The sequence below is a fragment of the Orycteropus afer genome, unplaced genomic scaffold (assembly GCF_000298275.1).
Source record: "Orycteropus afer afer isolate SDZICR_OR568_19922 unplaced genomic scaffold, OryAfe1.0 scaffold00029, whole genome shotgun sequence".
NCBI classification, from domain to species: domain Eukaryota; kingdom Metazoa; phylum Chordata; class Mammalia; order Tubulidentata; family Orycteropodidae; genus Orycteropus; species Orycteropus afer.
In genome coordinates, this window is record NW_006921616.1 from 2,430,573 (window position 1) to 2,449,846 (window position 19,274).

General features: G+C 41.5%; 1 protein-coding gene across 1 annotated transcript in view; it reads right to left on the minus strand.

Annotated features, from left to right (window-relative positions):
* CDH7 (cadherin 7) overlaps positions 1-18,114 on the minus strand; it is a 156,289-nt gene extending 138,175 nt beyond the window's left edge. Inside the window, exon 1 of the mRNA XM_007935485.2 lies at positions 17,905-18,114. Coding sequence (XP_007933676.1) covers positions 17,905-18,114 — 210 coding nt within the window. The remainder of the gene's footprint in view (positions 1-17,904) is intronic.
* Between the last annotated feature and the right edge of the window lie 1,160 nt (positions 18,115-19,274).

Sequence of the window (19,274 nt, forward strand, 5' to 3'; positions counted from 1 at the left end):
AATCCAGCAGAGAGGTGGTGGGTGCTGCAAGAGGAACATTTGGTGACAAGGTTAGTTAGAGGGTTGGAGGGTGGCGCATATTTAGGCTCATAAGAATAGGTGTTGGGCTGCTGATGGTGATTCTCTTTCCCTCTTGTGTAGCTAGAAGAGGTTGGAAGATGTCGCCTCCATGCCCCTTTAGGACCATACTTATTCAATCTGTATGCTGAGCAAATAATCTTGGAAGCTGGAGTATATTAAGAATGTGGCATCAAGGCTGGAGGAAAACTCATTAACAACATCCAATGTGCAGATGACACAACCTTGCTTGCTGAAAGTGAAGAAGATTAGAAGCACTTAGTGATAAAGATCAAAGACTACAGTCTGCAATATGGATTACATCTCAACATACAGAAATCACAACTAGATCAATAAGCAATATCATGATAAATGGAGAAAAGATTGAACTTGTCAAGGGTTTCATTTTACTTGGATCCACAATCAACACCCATGGAAGCAGCAGTCAAGAAATCACACATCATACTGCACTGGGAAACGCTGCTGCAATAGACCTCTGTTTAACGTGTTCAAAAGCAAAGATGTCACTTTGAAGACCAAGGTACACCTGACCCAAGCCATGGTAATTTTAATAGCCTCATATGCATCTGACTGCTGGACAAGAGAAAAATGAAGACAGCAAAAGGACTCATGCATTTGACCTGTGCTGCTGGAGAAGAACACTGAATGCACCATGGACTGCCAGGAGAACAAACAAGTCTGTGATGGAGGAAGGACAGACGGCTGGGATGCTCTTTGGAAGAGAGGATGGTGAGTCTTTGCCTTTCATACTTTGGACATCTTATCTGAAGGGACCATTCCCTGGAGAAGGACATCATGGTTGGTGAAGGAGATGTTCAATGAGAAAGAGGAAGACCTCGGCTGCAGAGATGAGCTCAATGATGGGGAGCATGGCACAGGACCAGACAGTGTTCATTCTGTTGTATGTGACATCACTAGGAGGTGAAACTGACACGAAAACATCTAACAACAATAAGCAGACCTTGTTCCAAAACAAACAAAAGTAACATTTGTAATTACCTTTTTCATTACACATTTTCTGAAAAGCTGACTCACACTTTGGTGGTGTGGGCGAGGATGGTGTACACTGTTACTAGACTCCTTTCCTTTACAGCATGCAGTAAGGAAGAAAGCAGGATACCCCCAGCTATGGCATTGATGAGAAGTAAAGACTTTAGGAACTCTGGGGGCACAGTGCCTAAGGCATCTGACTGCTAACCAGAAGGCTGGTGGTTCAAACCCACCAGCCACTCTGCAGAAGGAAGATTGGGCAATCTACTTCTGTAGACACACTGTCTCAGAAACCCAAGGAGGGGTTGCTATGAGTAAGAATTGACTCAATAGCAGTGTATTTTTGTTTGTTTGTTTGTTTTTAGAGACTGTGTGATGCCAGGGTGTATAGTGTCTAGTGTGTCTACTCAGTCAGATGGGTCCATTTGGATGAATAAAGAATTGGTCTAAATTCATCCATCTGAATGGTTAAATCTGCTCCACAGATTAGACTAAAGAGTTTCCTTTTCCCCTGCAGTCTAGCGTCACTGTAGAAATCCTAAGAGCTTTTGGGAAGTTTTAGCACTCATTTTATCAAGGATCCCTGAGCATTTTCATACTCTAATGTATAGAATTTGCCCTAAAGCTCCTATGCCTTTGCTCTGGAAACAGGCAGTGGAGGGGATTAGTTCTGTGCATGGAGCCGTCCTCAACCACAGAGGCACGTTCTCCAGCTTTGCGCTGCAGGGTTGTATGCAGAAAGGGTCCTCTTCGGTAACACGCATCGGTTGGATGATTTCTTTCTGCATCCTGTGTTTCATGTTATTTAATTAAAAATAATAAATAAATAACCTCTGCTTCATTTTCCCTGTGGTTTTTGTTTAATTATATTTTAGGACCCCTGCCTACCCAGACGGGCTTCTTTGCAATGACAATTCCTAGAAGCCTGGGAGTATCTTCCCTCATGAACTCTCTATGCCCCTCTCTTACACTGGTAGGGCTAATAAGAGTTACAAAAAAATTGGTTTCTATCATGTGTCTCAGCAATGACACACACACTCCCCTCACCCCCCCCCCAATAAACACAAAGCCTGTTTATGCAATTCTTCAAATTAGGTCACAATGACAGGTACCCTGTATCCCACACAATGTCCAAATTTCACACTTCCAAAAATGTTATGCCATCAGTATTCAGTTCCAAAACAAGATGTTAAATGTTGCCATTTGAGGAACTAAACTGAATTCCAAAACATAATGGAGTTAAGGATGGGGAAACCTTAGCAATAGGTTTGAGCCGAGCTTCAGACTAAATGAAGTTCTGACCTAAGGCATGCTTTCAAAATCAAAAAAAGAAAAGGAAAGGAAAGAGAATTAACTAAGAGATTAACAAGCAATCCCATTTATCTAGTTCCATTAAAACCTCCCTTTTCTTCAGTAGAATCCTAATGGCACTAGAGCTTTTTTGCCTCTTGGGAAATTCGCAAAGATTTCATTAACTTCGTATATTTGGAAAGTATTTGAGAACAAAACAATCTTTTTTTTTTTGGAGGGGCACCCTGTCCTTTCTTCAAATGTGGAGTTTGAAAAGCTGTGCTATGTAATTTAAAATGTGATTTGATTCTGCACATATAAATGATTGAAACTGAACTAAAGCCATATATATACCCAAGTCCAAAAACCAAAACCAAACTCACTGCCTATGATTTGATTCGACTTATAGCGACTCCTCCTTGGATTTCCAAGTGGTGTCTCTACAGAAATAGATTGCCCAATCTTCCTTCCGAGGAGTGGCTGAGTTTCTGGTGGGTTGAACCACCAGCCTTCTAGCTAGCAGTCAAATGCTTTAGGCACTATGCCACCAGAACTCCCAGTCATCATTAGCAGATTGTGTTACAAATTCTGTTCCTACCCTAATTTTTATAAATATAACTAGTAACTGCACTTCCCATTAAAAAAAACTCTTCTTGTTGTTGTTATGTGCCTTCGAGTCAGACTCGCCTCGTAGGGACCCCTCCTTGGGTTTCCAAGGCAGTATCACTACTGAAGAAGATTGCCCAACCTTCCTTCTGAGGAGTGGCTTCTGGTTAGCAATGAGTGTCTTGGGCACTATGCTACCAGAGCTCCTAAAAATAACTCTTAGTGGAGGTTTAACATGTCATACATTTCAACACACTTTAATGGATATTGTTTGATTAGGTCTGACTCCAACTTTGTGGAATAGGGACATCTGGCATTACCAACTTTTTGTGACAACTGAGAGAACAAGTAAAGGCTTGGAGGACTTGCCTGTGCTCCCCACGTGTGCCATGGGATGAATCTGCGTGAGTTCACCCCTTTGCTCTTCTACGCCGTGTTGTTGGTAGGCACTGTTGAATCGATTCCGACTTACAGTGACCCCATGGGGCAGAGCGGCAGTGCTGTACAGGGTCTCCCACACTGCTGCCTTTACACAAGCAGATCACAAGGTCTTCCTCCCACAGCGCCACTTGGTGGGTTTGAACCAAGCTTTACGTTAGCAGCCAAGTGTTTAACTGCTTACCTGTTATACTATCAAGGCTCCTTCGTAGGAGTATAGGTTGTTTTTTTTAATTTTTTTTTTTTTTTTTTAATCCTGAACCAGGTGACTATTACAAACTAAACCAAACTCACTGCCGCCAAGTCAGATCCGACTCATAGCGACAGCTCCTTGGGTTTCTGAGGCAGTATTACTACTCTGTAGGTTGCCCAACTTTTCTTCAAAGGAGTGGCTGGTGGGTTTGAACTGCCAGCCTTCTGGTTAAAAGTCAAGTGCCTTAGGCACTACACTACCAGAACTCCCAGGTCAGTTACAGGAAATAAAAAATAAATACAGAGTAAAACTCTTTATAATTATCAACCATAATAGTCAGCCCTTAATGAAGGCTTTCTATGTATCAAAAATGAAGTGCTTTGCATAGTCTAATTTAATCCTAGCAACTGTATTGCATAAAACCTATTATTAAAGCCTATTTACAGAGATTGAGCTGAGAAAAGTTGAATAATTTCAAAGAAGTCATGATGCTGATTCACACTCAGATCTCTTGCCGTGAGTGAACCCACGTGAGGGCATAACAATGAGGCTCCCTTCCTCCCATCACCTGCCATCATCTGCCAGTGCACTGCATTCTGTACCAATGCATTCAGTTATAGACCAAAAACGCCGGCCCAGCCCAAACTGCGCAACATTTTCCCACTCCTTATGGGAAAACAACTACAAAAGCCCTAAAAGCTCCCATAACTTTCTAACATCCTTATTTTTGGGGTCTTTTCTTCTACACTTTTGTTAAAAGAAAATGACTGGAATCCTCTGCTTTGAAGGAGAAGGATTCGGCACACATTAAACACTCCAGACAGGCACAGTACCACCGAGTACCCTGCCCTCACTGCTTTTCCCTGATTTATTGCCTTCTGCAAGATTTATAGCAGATTTTAAAGCAGAACCAGGCCACTATAGGATTATATGGGTAGTACAGGCCCCGATCCCAGGTGGTCCATTGGACATGGCATCTTTCAAATCCAGACCTCTGTCCCCCGGGCCCCACATCATTTTCACTGACCTTCCACATTATTAAGCATGATGCCTGTGGTGGTTATGTTTTGTGTCACCTTGGCTGGGCCTGGTTGAGTGGCTGGGCAGCTGGATGTACTGTTCCCCATGATGAGACTGGTAATCAACTCCATGGTGGAATCTACTGTGAACAGCTGAGCAGCTGCCTTTGGGTATGTGGTCTGCTTCCCCATATAAGCAGTAGCTTTGGGAATGGTCTCTAGTTTATGGCATGCTTGGACCCTGCATGTAGCCATGTCATTGTTCAGCAGCCTGCCATGCTTTGCCAACCTTGGGACATACAATGGACTTGATTAATGGCCTGCCATGTGATTTGGTAACAGTGGGACTGTGCCTTTTTACTTGTCAACCTTGGGTTTGTCAGCCTCAGCAGCCAGCAGCTGTCTGAGTGAAGAAAAGTCTCTAGCTCCTGTGGGCTGGGAACAGGAGGCAGAGCTGGACCCTAAGGTTGAGGGGCTTTCATCCAGCCCCTAGAGCCTGGCACTTTGAACTTGGACTTAAAGCCTCCAAACCGTGAGAGAATAAACTCCTGTTTGTTAAAGCCATCCCATTTGTGGTGTATTCTGGTCAGAGTAGCACTAGGGAACCAGAACAAGGACCTTTTCTAGAAATTGGTCTTGCCTGAAGATGTGTCCCAAGTGAACAAGACAAAGTCTCACCATCTTCGATTCAAAGGGACAGTCTCTGGCTGTACTTCCTCCAAGAATGATTTATTTGTTCTGCTGGAAGACCATGATATCATTGAACATTCTTCCTGGCCACCACAGTTCAAATGAGTCAACTGTCCTTCAAAGTTTCATTTTCATTGTCCAGCTTTCATATGCTGGACATCCTAGTCTGTCTTTCTGGAAGCTCCACTGAAACCTGCCCACCATGGGCAACCCTGCTGGTATGTGAAATAACAGTAGCACAGTTTCCAGCACCACAGCATGAAGCCACCACAGCACGAGAGACAGACAGGCAATGCGGATGCTCACAAACATCTGTAAACACTGTTCGCCTTTGGCTTCAGAGAGTGCTTTAGTAATGGTCCTACCTTTCCTTGGGTGTTTATTACAGCCTTCTGAGGTGAGTATTGCTGTTCCCACTTGCCTGCTCACCAGAAGGCTGGCGGTTCAAACCCACCAGCCACTCATCGGAAGGAAGGTTGGGCAATCCTACTTCCGTAGTGATAATGCCTCAGAAACCCAAGGAGGGGTCGCTATGAGTCAGGGCTGACTCGACGGCACACAACAACAACAACAACACTATATTAGTGAATGAAATGGAAAAACAGTATTTGCTTGTGTTTACACAATTGGACCTACCATAACCTCCTGCCCCTAATAAGCATGAGGCCTGGAGCTGTCTGTTTACCCATCTGCGATACTGTAGATGGAATCCCTGAATTCAGAGAGTGACTAAATGAATTTTAAAGGCCCAAGCAGCTCTGAAATTTAAAAAAAAAAAAAAATGTAAGAATATATTATGTTTCTCTGTAATGACAATAGTTGTTATTAATATGGTACTTAACATTTCAATATTAAGGATGCTTATGGAATGGGATAAAATCAAGATATGAGCTTAATGCCCACCTCATGACCAGAATTAGACAAAATACTTCATGTTTTTTGCTAAGCTCTAAGAGAACTCATCGTTTGGAAAAGTAGTTAGAGAGAGACTGCAGGACTGCAGACGCCTAGCTTAAGTCGCTTCCTCCTCAAAGCCCCCATCCTTTCCACACATTGCTCAGCTCTAGCTAGAAGTTAAAAACGAAGTGCTGTGAAACACTGGGCTGCCTCAGAGTGCCCTGAACTTACAGAGAAAGCAAACTTAACACAATTCAGAAGTCAGAGACAGTCTGGAAAGAGTAGCACTGAGAACAAAACAGGTCCAGGGTCCAACTAGTGGAACATCAGTTTCCTCAGTTTTTGATGGGAGATGGCTACCATGGAATGTTAACTGGCTGTGAAACCAAAGCTACTGCCTCCTCCAGCCCTCACCCTGAATCCCACTCCCTTGAACATATTTTCCACCATCAATCATACACATTTCCATCCAATGATGTAATCAATGGGAAACTGCCTTGTTCCAGATCATTACTCTGCACAACTGCACTCCCAAGTTCACCAAACACAGCTAATATGCTGTAGGTAGCATCTATCTGCAGGTGTTAGAACCATCGACCAAAAAGCTAACACACCCTATGGAATAAAACTGGCGCCTTTACTTTCAGTTTCAAGATTTAAATGACTGTCTTGTCTTTCAATACTCATTTTCTGGACAACACATTTTTCTAGGTGTAAGCATCTAATCTACACTTTGACTTGCTTTTATTTTTACACATTGTTTTGTATTTCCTTACAGAAAGTAAGTCCTAGTTCAGCATTAAAAATAAACTCATACTTTCTGCTACAGCAGTTTGATAATTCTCATCAATTTCTTTAGTAATAAATTTAACCTTTGATGGCTTTGCTTTTCTTACAAGGCAATTAAACTGAGTCCAGATGGCTAGAACTCACCAGTACCTGCTTCTCCTGAACAAGCAAAACTTACCAGGTCAACAGTTCCATTCAGTTCTGTTAGAATTCAGCCTAGAAAGGGATGTAAATTGTGTCCAGGAGGCAGAGGATGTGAGAAGCAGAACCGAGTTTCTCAGATATTTTATAAAAAAGAAGATGTCGATGTTTATCATTCTTTTTCATTTCCAAGAACCGAGTGCAGAATGGATAATCACTCTCCACACAGATTCTGCTCCAACATGGACTCTCAAATGACTCACAAATCAGAAAAATCTAATTTAAGCAGGGTTGGACTAATTTCACTAGTGATCATCCCAAATCGTTCAAATTCACATCTGTTGAACATTATGGATTTGTTGTCCAAAACTTGATTGTATGTTTTCAGTCAAGACCTTAAAACATGTCAGCATTTTAACTGCGGAGATAAGTATACATTTTAAGAGCAATGTTCTTATCAGATAATTGTGCACTGTTTACACACAGAACTTGCTGGAATGGCGTTAATCATGCTGGTTCTTGTACTTTAATTATCATTCTTGTAACGCAGCTCCATCTTGAAAAATTATCCTTCTGCATTTATCTTACACAAGACAAGGATTCAAGCCCAACTGGAAGCATGGATGACGTCACATGCTGCCTTTACTCTTCCCCATATCTTCCAAGTCCTGTCTTTTCTGTGGATGTGGAGGCCAGGCAGAGAGCTACTTTCAGGGCTCTTGGCCTGAAAAGGCCTATGGCTGGGAGTATTTCCCTCACACAGTGCCTAAGGCATTTGAATGCTAACTAGAAGGTCAGCGGTTCAAATCAACCAGCTGTTCCACAGAAGGAAGGTGAGGCAATTGACTTCCATAAAGATTTACCACCTTGGAAACCCAATGGGGGTCGCTACGAGTCAGAATCAACTCATTGGCAGTGAATTTGTTTGTTTCTTTGTTTTGAGGGGTTCCTGGTGGCACAAAGGATTAGTGAGCTCAGCTGCTGCTAACACAAATGTTGGAGTTTCAAGTCCATGCAGAGGGACTTCGGAAGGAAGGTGAAGGCATGGCTGTTGTCCTTCCGGATATTCTAGAGGAGAACCTCTTTCCCTGATTTTTCCACTTCTAGAAGCCACACGTATTCCTCGGTCTGTAGCCCCTGCTCCACTTTAGAGCCAGCAGCACTGCACTTCTCTAGCCATTCTTCATGAGTTGCACCTCCTTCTTCCACCTAAGGACTCCTGGGGTTAGCACGGCCCAATTTGGTAATCCAGGATAATTACCATCATAGGCTATATTTTTTAGAGGAACAAAACAACTGAAGCATAGAGAGCGAGAGAGGGAAAGGCAGAGAGAGAAGAGAGGAGGAGGAAGTGGAGGTGGAGACGACAGGGAAAGGCAGGGGCAGGGAGAGGGATTGCTCATCTCAAGGAAGTGGATCAAAGAGGTGTAGAGGCTATCAAGTCCTACGTTACATGTCAGGAGTCAAGCTGGAGACTTCTGACTCACACAGTTACAGTGGTTGATAAATTCAAGATCAGCAAGAGGGCAGATGGAAGGCTGCTGGCTCAAGGGCTGTGGAGGCTGATGAATCCCAAGAACCTGAAGTCAGATTATGATGAGCTGGATGCAGAATCCAGACCAAGTGAGGAAACCTTCTCAGACCAAACATATACATATTGGCTGCAGGCCACACCCCTGAGGAAACTCCCCCTACAACTGCTTGGCAGATCATATCAGATTACATCATGAGGAGTGAATACATCATTACAAAATTCCCAAATTACTTCGTTACAGAACTGCCAAGCTACATCATCACAGAACTACCAAATTACTGAGACTCGTGGTCCAGCCAAGTTAATACACAACCTTAATCATCCCACTTTCCCAGTCTCAAAGTCATTCATCTTTACCACGCCTGCAGAGTACCTTTTCCCATGTAAGGTAATATAATCACAGTTCCAAGGATTAGGGTGTGGACGTCTTTGGAGACCATTACTCAGTTACTTTGGGTGGCAAAAACAATGAAGTGCTGGACTAGAAGCTAGAAGTTTGGCAATTCAAATCCTTCTAAGGCCACCTCATAAGATAGGCCTGGCCACCTGCTCCCAGAAGCCTTGAAAACTCTATGGAGCAGTTCTACTCTGTACACGTGGGGTCATCATGAGTCAGAAGTGACCTGATAGCAGCCAACAACTCTGCTTACCACGATGATCACAGCAACAGTTAGCAGTGCTTGAACATGGCCATGTCCCGAGCTCTCTGCCTTACTTCACTTGCTCCTCTCCACAACCCATTTGACACACAAGGAAAGAGAGCTCAAGCAGGTTGAGCAGTGGTCCTGACGTCACAAAGCTAACAAGCAGTGTTGTAATCTCATGTAATCCTTTCTAATGGATCATTTGGTAAATCTATCCAAACGCTCAGTGAAACTATCTGTCCCAGACATTTTTAATTTCTATGTGAACTTCTATTTACTACAACTAAATTGCAGAATATTTTAGCTATTGTCAAAAAGCACTTTCTAGTCATTCACCTATTTCTTGTGAACTCAAAAGCATTCAGATACGGAAACTTTCTTTCCTCACAATATGATTGGTTACCTTTAGATAGATTTGTGTTAATTTTAGGTTAAGTTGTTCTAAAAATGTAGGCTTTGAAAAAAGATAAGTCTTTGATGTAAGTAGCCAGATATGCTTCCTAACTCTTCTTAATTGTAGCTCTAATGGTTGTTCCCTGACTCTACTCATTTAACTTCCAAATGTATCTATTATCTCATCTCTGAGAGTTGAATTCCTCCTTTCTAACTCATAAGGCTTTTCTGAAATCTTGAACAGCACTGAGTAAAACAGAAATATTATAGGCTCTAAAAAGAATCATTAGGAGAAGCTGTCATTACTGAATCTTTTTAAACATTAAATATAAGTCTATTCATTGTTTGGATTTCAACTGTCTTGTGGATGTATTAAAATTTAAGACAGTAGATTGTATTGTGTGATTTCTTTCCCCTCCTACCACTGGAAGGCCCTATTATTTTCCCAAACAATGTTTTATTTATAATTATAAATGCTAAATATTTGTGGCATAATCTGATAATGTAAAATAGTTCATTATATTTTATAAACAGTAATAATAATAATAAATAAAAAGCTGCTCCTTTTACTTACGGAACAGTAGACAACTTTTGGGGAATTCTGGACTACAGATAATATTATTGTCTTTTTCAGAAGGAAACACAAAATTTGCTTCCCTGAGACATCTTCTATTGATGTGTTTTTGAGAAACAAGATCAATCCTTCAGGTAAGCACGCACATTACCCAGCAGTACCACAGATTTTAACTAGACTATGTTTTGGGAGAACCCGCTCCTCATCCTAAAAATGAACAATGGACCCTACAGAGCCACTCCTCACAGCTGCAATGTCACCCCGTGAGAGTCGGGAACCAGCTGCAGGGCTTATTGCAATCCATAATGGCAGCTTAGCTAATTTTATACCTCTTTCAAGACTTCCTGACTCCCGGATGTTTTTTCAGTGAAATGATCCCAGCAGACACTGTCTGAACCAAGTGACCAAAGGGAACATAACTAGGATCTAGTCATATCAACATCCTGTGTCTCCTGTATGAGGCAAAGGGAAGGTCTATCACTTCTGGGGAACATGTGCCAAAAATGCACAAGCTAAAAGTATGCATTAGGAAGATGCATCACCCAAACCCCAATTATGAGAGTCCATACTAAATGACTGGCCAAAAAGGACAAAGAAAGACTGAAAAATGATCTCTACCCAGAAAAGACTAAGAAGATGAAAGGTGTGGTCCTTGATTGGCCCTTACTGAAAAAGTACTTTGTTGACACAAATGGCCAGATGGGAATCACTGTATAGACTGGTAAACAGCATTATACCAATGGGAAGCCCCCAGCTGAACTAACTGGATGGCCATGTCAGAAGGCTACCTTTGGAGAAGCTAAAAGGGCATGATACTTTACAATTTAGCTATAAATCTGAAATTATTTCAATAAAATGTCTTCCTATTTTACGTGTTTGATCTCCACTGTACTGATGAGGACACTGAAACCTATCAGGTGGCAGAGCCTTGCTCAAAGTAATGAGACTTGCAACCATAATTTACTTTTTCTGCTTACTGACTTTTCTAATCTATAAGGCTTCTCCCAGTATAACTTAGAATACTCTGGCCTACATTCAAAGGTAACTGTTTTTTGCTTTGATTTGAAGACTGTATAAAAAGGACTGTGAAATCCCAGAGGCCTACCAAGAGTCTGGTGCAAGCTCTCTTTGTGGATCCATGACTTAGCTCCTCTGCCCTGCTCATCCACCTCTTCAACTATAGGTTAGTTGTGGAATTGACTGTGTTCCACTGTCATAAGGTTACCTGCAGGACTTATCAATGAAACTGTGAATTCATTACACAGAGGAGTGGATCTGTCTTTCTTCTCTCTCTCTCTGTAGTTTCTCTATCTGCCATAATACCTAACACAAAGTTGCTGCAAGGGGTTGTTGAGACTCATAGTGACCCCATATCCAATGAGACACAATACTGCCCCATTCTGTACCATCTTCCTCATCAGTCAGGGGACAAACCACCGTGATACACACGCTTTTCACAGGCTGATATTCCAAAGTAGACCATCCTAGTTTGGCATCTCTTCTTAAACCTGTTCAGCACCATGGCAACACACACACCTCCACTGATAGAAAGGTGGTGGCCATGCGTCTGGTGAACTGGCCAGGAATAGAACATAGGTCTTCAGATGGAAGGTGAGAATCTACCACAGAACTACCACTGTACTTGAACAATACAGAAACGGGAAAGGAGAGAAAGAAGGAAGGGAGAAAAGAGGAAGGTCAGGCTTAGAAGCACACAACAGAGCACTGAGTGTGTAAGCTTAAACACATTTCTGTAAACTAGTGTTTCTCTCTGCTGATCATCCTGAGACATATAATCAATACAAATCATGCCAAACTATGGGGATGAAATTTCACCTATACAGCAGTTGTCTATAGATGCTTAACCCAGCAAAGGCTCAGCAAGGGGGCTACTGCCTACCTGAACCTGCCTTCTATCCTGGTGGGTCATAGAGATGCTGCAGCTTCCCTTACTCTGTGTTAAGGAGCAGTGCATACAAAGTTCGTCAAGACAATCACAGTGCAGGAACCCAGGAAGCCCAATGTCACAGGTCCAGTCCACAGCTTGTCTTTTGCACTTAAACGTTAACATAGAAACAATGGAAGAACAACTAGTATAGAGTGACTTGTATTCATTATGCTTGCTGCTTCTCTCTCTGAACAGGTGAAAAGAAGAGTACGTATAACCATGAACACATATAGGAAGATGGCATTTGTAAAGGTCTTTGACCAACACAGATAATATTCAGAAAATTTAGAGCCCAGACCAGACTACCTGCCTTGGCTACAGTTGGTATATATTCTGCCTCCAATTTTCACCTGATAGTTTGACCCGATAAAGCCTTTGGTAATTGCAATCTTCCTTTCTAACCCAAGATAACTTGGAAAAGAAAATGAGCAATATTGAACAGGATTAATGGGAGGTTTCTGCAATTTGAGGCAAAATAGGACAGATTTTTCTGTTCAATATAGTAAAAAGAAAACAAAACAAAAATTTAGAAGTGCAGATTTTATGTAATGAAAATGCATGCATCAATACTTTGTAGTTACCTTGGAGTATTGCAAGAGCTAAAAATAACTGCCCAAAAGTATTTCTAACATTCAGAACTTATTTACATCCTGCCAAGCTGGTCCATGTCCACATCCCTTTGATGTCACCAGGAGCTCCACACATTTGACAGCAAATGAACAAGAAGATAAGAACAAGGGCCTTCACAAAGTCATTCTGGTTAGAAAGATGTTCTGAAAATGAGTTTCCTTTACATAACTAGAGGCGCTCTGTTGGTGTAGCGGTTAAGGCATTTGACTGCTAAATAAAAGGTCGGTGGTTCGAACCTACCAGCTACTCTGTGGAAGAAAGATGAAGCAGTCTGCTTCTGTAAAGATTTACAGCCTTGGTAACCCATTGGGTGCTGCTATGAGTTGGAATTGACTCAGTGGCAGGGAGGGAATGATACATAAATAAGGAAACAAAAGTGTTTGGTTTCTCCTGAAAGCTGATCAGACTTGGGTGATCTCTATTTTCAGAGGACATTTTTGCTGTTTTGAATGTTTCTTTCTCTCCAAAATCTATAAAATGTGCATTTCACATGATGAACTTCCCTAAGTAATTAATACTTGGGGTCATCATTTTCCTCTGTGAATCGAACATACATTTGCCCAACTAAAGAGTCTAGTTTGTGACTTTGTCTTTGACCACAATCTATTTCAGAGATGGAGACTGTCATTCTGGAACACTGAGCGTACCTTTAGGTATCAGGAGATGGAGAATCCCCTGGTGACAGATACTGCTGAGGTATAATTAAATGCATCAAAAATGCTCACCAACGCTTTCAAGCAAGTTTAGATTTAAAGCAAAGTGATTCCTGTACTGCATTTTTTGTGGCTTTGATTGCAACTAGGGTAATAGGTATAAATCCTTCCTGATAAGGAGGGAAGAAGGGGAGGAGCAGAAATGCTAGAGTGAGGTTCACAGCTAAGGAAGCAGACTGTGGATGAGGCACGGAGCACACATTTCAGGAAGAGTAATGGCCCAGCGCGCAGCAATCGGCTGGCAGCCCATTACAGTTAGGAGAGATGAAAATACTTAGTACCTGGAACAGAGGCTGGGTGGCTTTGCAGACAGATTTTTTGTCAGATGGTGAGGTGACACTACGTGAGAAATGCCAAGCTGAGGGAATGGCTGGGTGGAAAGTGGCATGTGCAACAATGAGATGGTGGAAAAGTCACGTTTCGTGCACTTCCAAAAGCTAGTTCAGTGGTGACAAAAAATCACAGGGAATAAGGAAAGGGTTCTCCTCCTTCTCCCTGGGGAAGGATGAGAGAGCAAACACGGTGGTCATTAAGGATGATACACATGGGGACAGGTGCATTACCGCACATTACAGACAGCATTTGGAGACTTGTCAAATGAATGAGACCACACATTTAATGTCAGCAGTTTATCTACTCATACCATCAGAGGGACAGTGATGACAACAGCCATCAGAGTCTAACCAAGTCTTGAAATCTGTGGCCTGGGGTCTAGGGAGGGTTTAACAGGCTGTTTCACTTTAGTCTTGGGTTATTATGTGAAGCAAAGGTAGGAAATTAGATAAAATAATAAGATCAGAAGCCAGATGGTACATTGGCAGCCATGTCTTAATGACCAACTTTTATCTATGATACAGATATTTATCTCATCTTGGCCACCAGCAATACATACCACACAAATCTTCAAATTAGAAGGTGTACAAAAATTTAGACATGTTTTCTCTGACATTTGAAGTTCTTGTGTTTAAGGACTGAACTACTCACACTGAAACTATATTTTGGCCAGAGTCTAACCATACATAAACATAAAAAGATATACTGTATTTCTAAATTTTGACATTATCACAAGAGATAAAACCCACTGCCATCAAGTTGATTCCGACTTATAGTGACCCTTTAAGACACAGAACCAAACTACAGGTTTTCCAAGGCTGTAAATCTCTATGGAAGCAGATTGCCACATCTTTCTCTGACATAGTGGCTAGTGGCCTCAAACCACCAACCTTTCAGTTAGCAGCTAAGTCTTTAACCACTATGCCACCAAAAAAAAAAAAAAAAAACCTCACTGCTGTCAAGTTGGTTCTGATTCACAGCAACCCCTCCTTGGGTTTCTGAGGTGGTATCTCTATGTAAGTAGATTGCCCAGTCTAACTGCCAGAGAGTAGCTGGTGGGATTGAACCACCAGACTTCTGGTTAGCAGTCAAATGCCTTAGGCACTACATCACCAGAGCTCCCACTGTGCCACCAGGCCTCCTAATTCTTAGTAAGAGACTTCAGTTGTAGACATCATTATTCCCATTTTACAGAGGAGGAAACTAAGATTTAGTAATATTAGGAAATATCCCCAACATGTAACTAATAGGAAGTCGTAAAGCCAGCACTAAAACTGGTCAACTTGGCACACACTGTACACATCCATTACGTGATCAAATTATGCTACATAGCATACTGCAGTCATCACTCACATTTCCAAATTACCCAAAGAGAAAACCGTTAGGCAGACTAGGATTGTGGTAGTCTAACTGGCAGAGGTTAAATATACCTCTACACACAACAGTGATTAGGTTCTTGCTTTTTTTTCCCCATGACTGCCCACCTATGCATTTGTGCACACATTTGTTTATAACACCCAGTTCTCTCTGTCCTACAAACACTAGAGTCATAGCCATTACCTTCCTCCACAAGGAGAAGAAAGGAAAACATAGCTATTTGACATACTCCAATGATCCAAAGTGGACAAAGGTCAAATTTATTCTTCTATCCTTGCTTTTTCAGACCACCAATATAAAAAGGATAATTTCATCATCCAATACACAAAATCGGAAAATGAAACTCTGCCCCCTGGTTCCAGGCAAATACAGAAAGCCCTTCTAAGGCCCTTTCATTTGTCTCTCTCCATAAATTCTCTCTTCACCTTGAATTATTTTACTGACCTTTTCTGTTTTAATCAAGTAAGTGTTTCCTTGTTTTGTAATCTACTTTTATCCTGAGTATTCTACTGTGAATTGTTGTATTGAACTTTTAACATACTATGTAAAAAAGATAGATCCAAATTTACTTGCTTGTCACATAAAGCCTGCTGAGAGATCTCTGATTAATTGAAAGGGAAGCACAAACTATGCCATGTCATCTAATCAGGAAAACACAATTCCTCTTAGGAAAATAGCAACAGCTTCAGCCAGGATTTTGCTTGCATGTGGAATATGAGGAGCCCAGTGGTGTGCACATTCTCACTGTCTTACAGTGAAGTCTAGGGTTAGTTCTGTATCACTGTTCTGAGTTATTACATGAAGATCATAAATTAAAAAGAAGGGTAAAAAAAAAAAATTATACTGACTTTTGAAAGGTCAACCTTGGCCAAGTAACTTCATTTAAAACCAAATACTGGGACTATTTTAGTTGTCTTTAGAATATAATACATTCTCACAAAAGAATCATTTCACCTAATAACTACTGACAGCTAGTTTCTCAGCTGAGTATTGTCAATCCGTCCATTAAAGAAAGATTGATGAGTTTTCTCAATGGCCATCAAAAATGAACAGAAGTAAGAGATGGATTCTTAGTCAAAACACTATGTCACGATCATTGCTTTCATCCCCTTTTCACAAAATAACAACCTAGTGAAGCAAACATGAGAGAAATCTAGCACATTCACAGTCTATGTCACAGTGCCACTGAAGAAAACAGAATGACTACTGAAAAAAATACTCACAAACACACTCGTATTGTTACAAACTCTTTTTAGGGCATGATAGTGAAAGAACTGGGCTTAAACCTTTAAGCTACCCCAGTTCCTCTTTGTGCATTACAATATCAATGAGCACCTGTGAAATAGCAAGGTACTAAAGGGGAATAATGATGACTATCACAGACTACTAACCAAAAGGCTGGCAGTTCAAACCCACCAGCCACTCCTCGGAAGGAAGATAGAGCAATCTACTTTCATAGTGATACTGCCTTGGAAACCCAAGGAGGGGTCGCTATGAGTCGGGTCTGACTCGATGGCAAATAACAACATAACAACAACAACATCACAAAGATGACCTGGGTTTATGTACATGCCTGTCAACCAAAATGTCTGTTTTCATCCTTAATTAAGATGTGTTCAAATGGGGGGAAAAATATCACTGGGCTACATAGCAGAGATTCTTCAATTATTCAAAGTTGAAAAATTCATTCCTAGATAAATTCACGAGTTTGCTGTGCTTCAGTTTATCAGAAACAGAAGCATAAAACTGACAAAGTAAACAGTAGAAGCAGAGGTATGAATTTCTCAGAATGCATTTGACTTAGAAAAACTCTGTCTGTGCTCAGGAGGAACCTCAGGAAATCTTTAAAATATGAAAAGAACTGAGCCTGCAGTAGACTGGGCCTGGGCCATGATACAAGAATAAGGGGAAGGCCATGCTCTGCCAATGTGCCCCTGTTAGTTCCCAAGCATTCAATGGAAACCCCTGCCCAAATATTCAAAGAGGAAGCAGAGAAAAGGTAATTTCAATATGGCAGCAACTGGTCACCAAACAAATGCACTCTCTTTAGTACCACATACTGGCCAATGTCACTGCTAACCGACTTCTGTTCATACTCATTGTTAGCCAAAAGGAAAGTAAGGAAAAAAGTAAAAAACAAAGATCTATCAAAACAAGACTAATGAAAAAAAGTAGGCTTGAGTTTCTTACACTAGACAGCCAAACAGCTCAGAAATTTCACATTGTAGTTTTGAAACTTCAAGTATCAGGAAAGAACATGTAAGCATACATTTGGCATTGTTTATGTAGCATCCATGGAAAAGAAGGAGCTAAAAAAATCAACTGACTGCACAAACCCACTCCTCTTCATTTATGAGTGAACATCCTTGAGGTGCCATCATCATGGTAGCCTCTGTAGAGTCCTCACCGTCTCAAGGAATAAAACATCATTCATGAAACTGTGCCTTCACTGTACTGGATAATACCCAGATTGCAATGCAGAGTAGCAAATGCTACCCACTATGCAAGCTAGTTCATAGGAGTGATGGTTTTGTGTTTTCCACTCCAAAGCCAAAATGAGCAGTTCTCCATCCAACCACAGACATTGACAATAATCATTTGCAACTTTGGAACACCAGATGCCCTACCTTTCCTACATAGAGGGGGTCGGAACCCATGTACTCCTCCAGCACAAAGAACTGATTCCACACCCAGCTGCGCTTGGTCCGCAACCTCCCTGACTGGAAATAAGGCTTGGAGCTGGACTTCGAGAGCTCTGCGTGGCCCATCCCAGAAAAGCACAGGAAAAGAGCTACAAGCTGCAGAAAACGGCAGAACTCCACTCTGCCCAACTTCATCTTTTGTTTTCTTTCTTTCGTTTTCCTGTGTAAGAAAAAAACCTTGACAAGAGAAAAGGCCCAGTTCCAGTTGGCTTAGTAGTGCTTGCCTCCGGCAGGGTGTCTGCTGGACGTCCCCAAATAATAATTTGTAGAGTGTTTGATTGGAAGAGGTCACCACTGCTGAGTAGTCTTCACCAAAGAATGGTGTAATAGGTACCTATCAGGACAAAGACAAGAGCTCTTGTCAGAAACCAAAATGCTTAACATCTTTCAGCTTTCAATTACTAATTTAATGTCGGTTTGCCCAAGGTATCATTATTTGTATAAGCTTAAAATAGCAATGATATTCTGAGATTGAAAATGACAACGTTGCTATATTTGTATATTATATAAATTCTGCTGATGCACAATTTTCCTCATTCCGAAATACAACCTTGAATTTGTATGGTTCTTCTAGGGCATTCTATTTGAGCATATGGTTTATTTAACACAAAGAGCAACAGCATTTAAAAATTCATTTACTGCTAGTCTTTTTTTTCTCTTTTATATTACAGCCACTTTTATTCATTAGTATTAGAATATGAAAGCCAAGCAGCTCAAAGCAGGGATTTAACCAAGTGGGAAGGACCTCTGTGGGCTTAAATCTTTGCTGTGAAACTGTGAAGAGAAAATAAAGAAGCAGGAGGTGATTCAGAAGCGGTTGAGTGAGTGTGACTCACAGAACACCAGCTGTTTTGATGTGCTCTGATTTGATTGTGATCAGCTGAAAGGTTCAGCGCTTTTCATTCTCCACCCTTCAAACTGACTGTCACATGTGCCATGTAGCATGTTACCGCGTGTTTAACGCAGCTGTCGACTCTGCCACAACCACTTCGTGAGCGTCCTGCTGGACACCTCATACACAGTAGGGTCTCCATACGGACTAGTGGTATTAGAGTATAGTACTCTATGCATAGCACAGTGCACTGCTGGCCTGCTACCAAAAGAGGTTTTAGTAGCAGCCCCCAAAAGCTATCTATTATGAGGCCTATTTATTCCAGTTACAGAATTCTGATTATGCAAGAGAGAGAAAATCGGCAGCCAAATTAAACTTCCAAACACACCCCAAAACACAGAGGAATGAGAATTTATGACAAAGTGTTCACTTAAATCACTTTGCTGCACTTTGGTTTATGAAT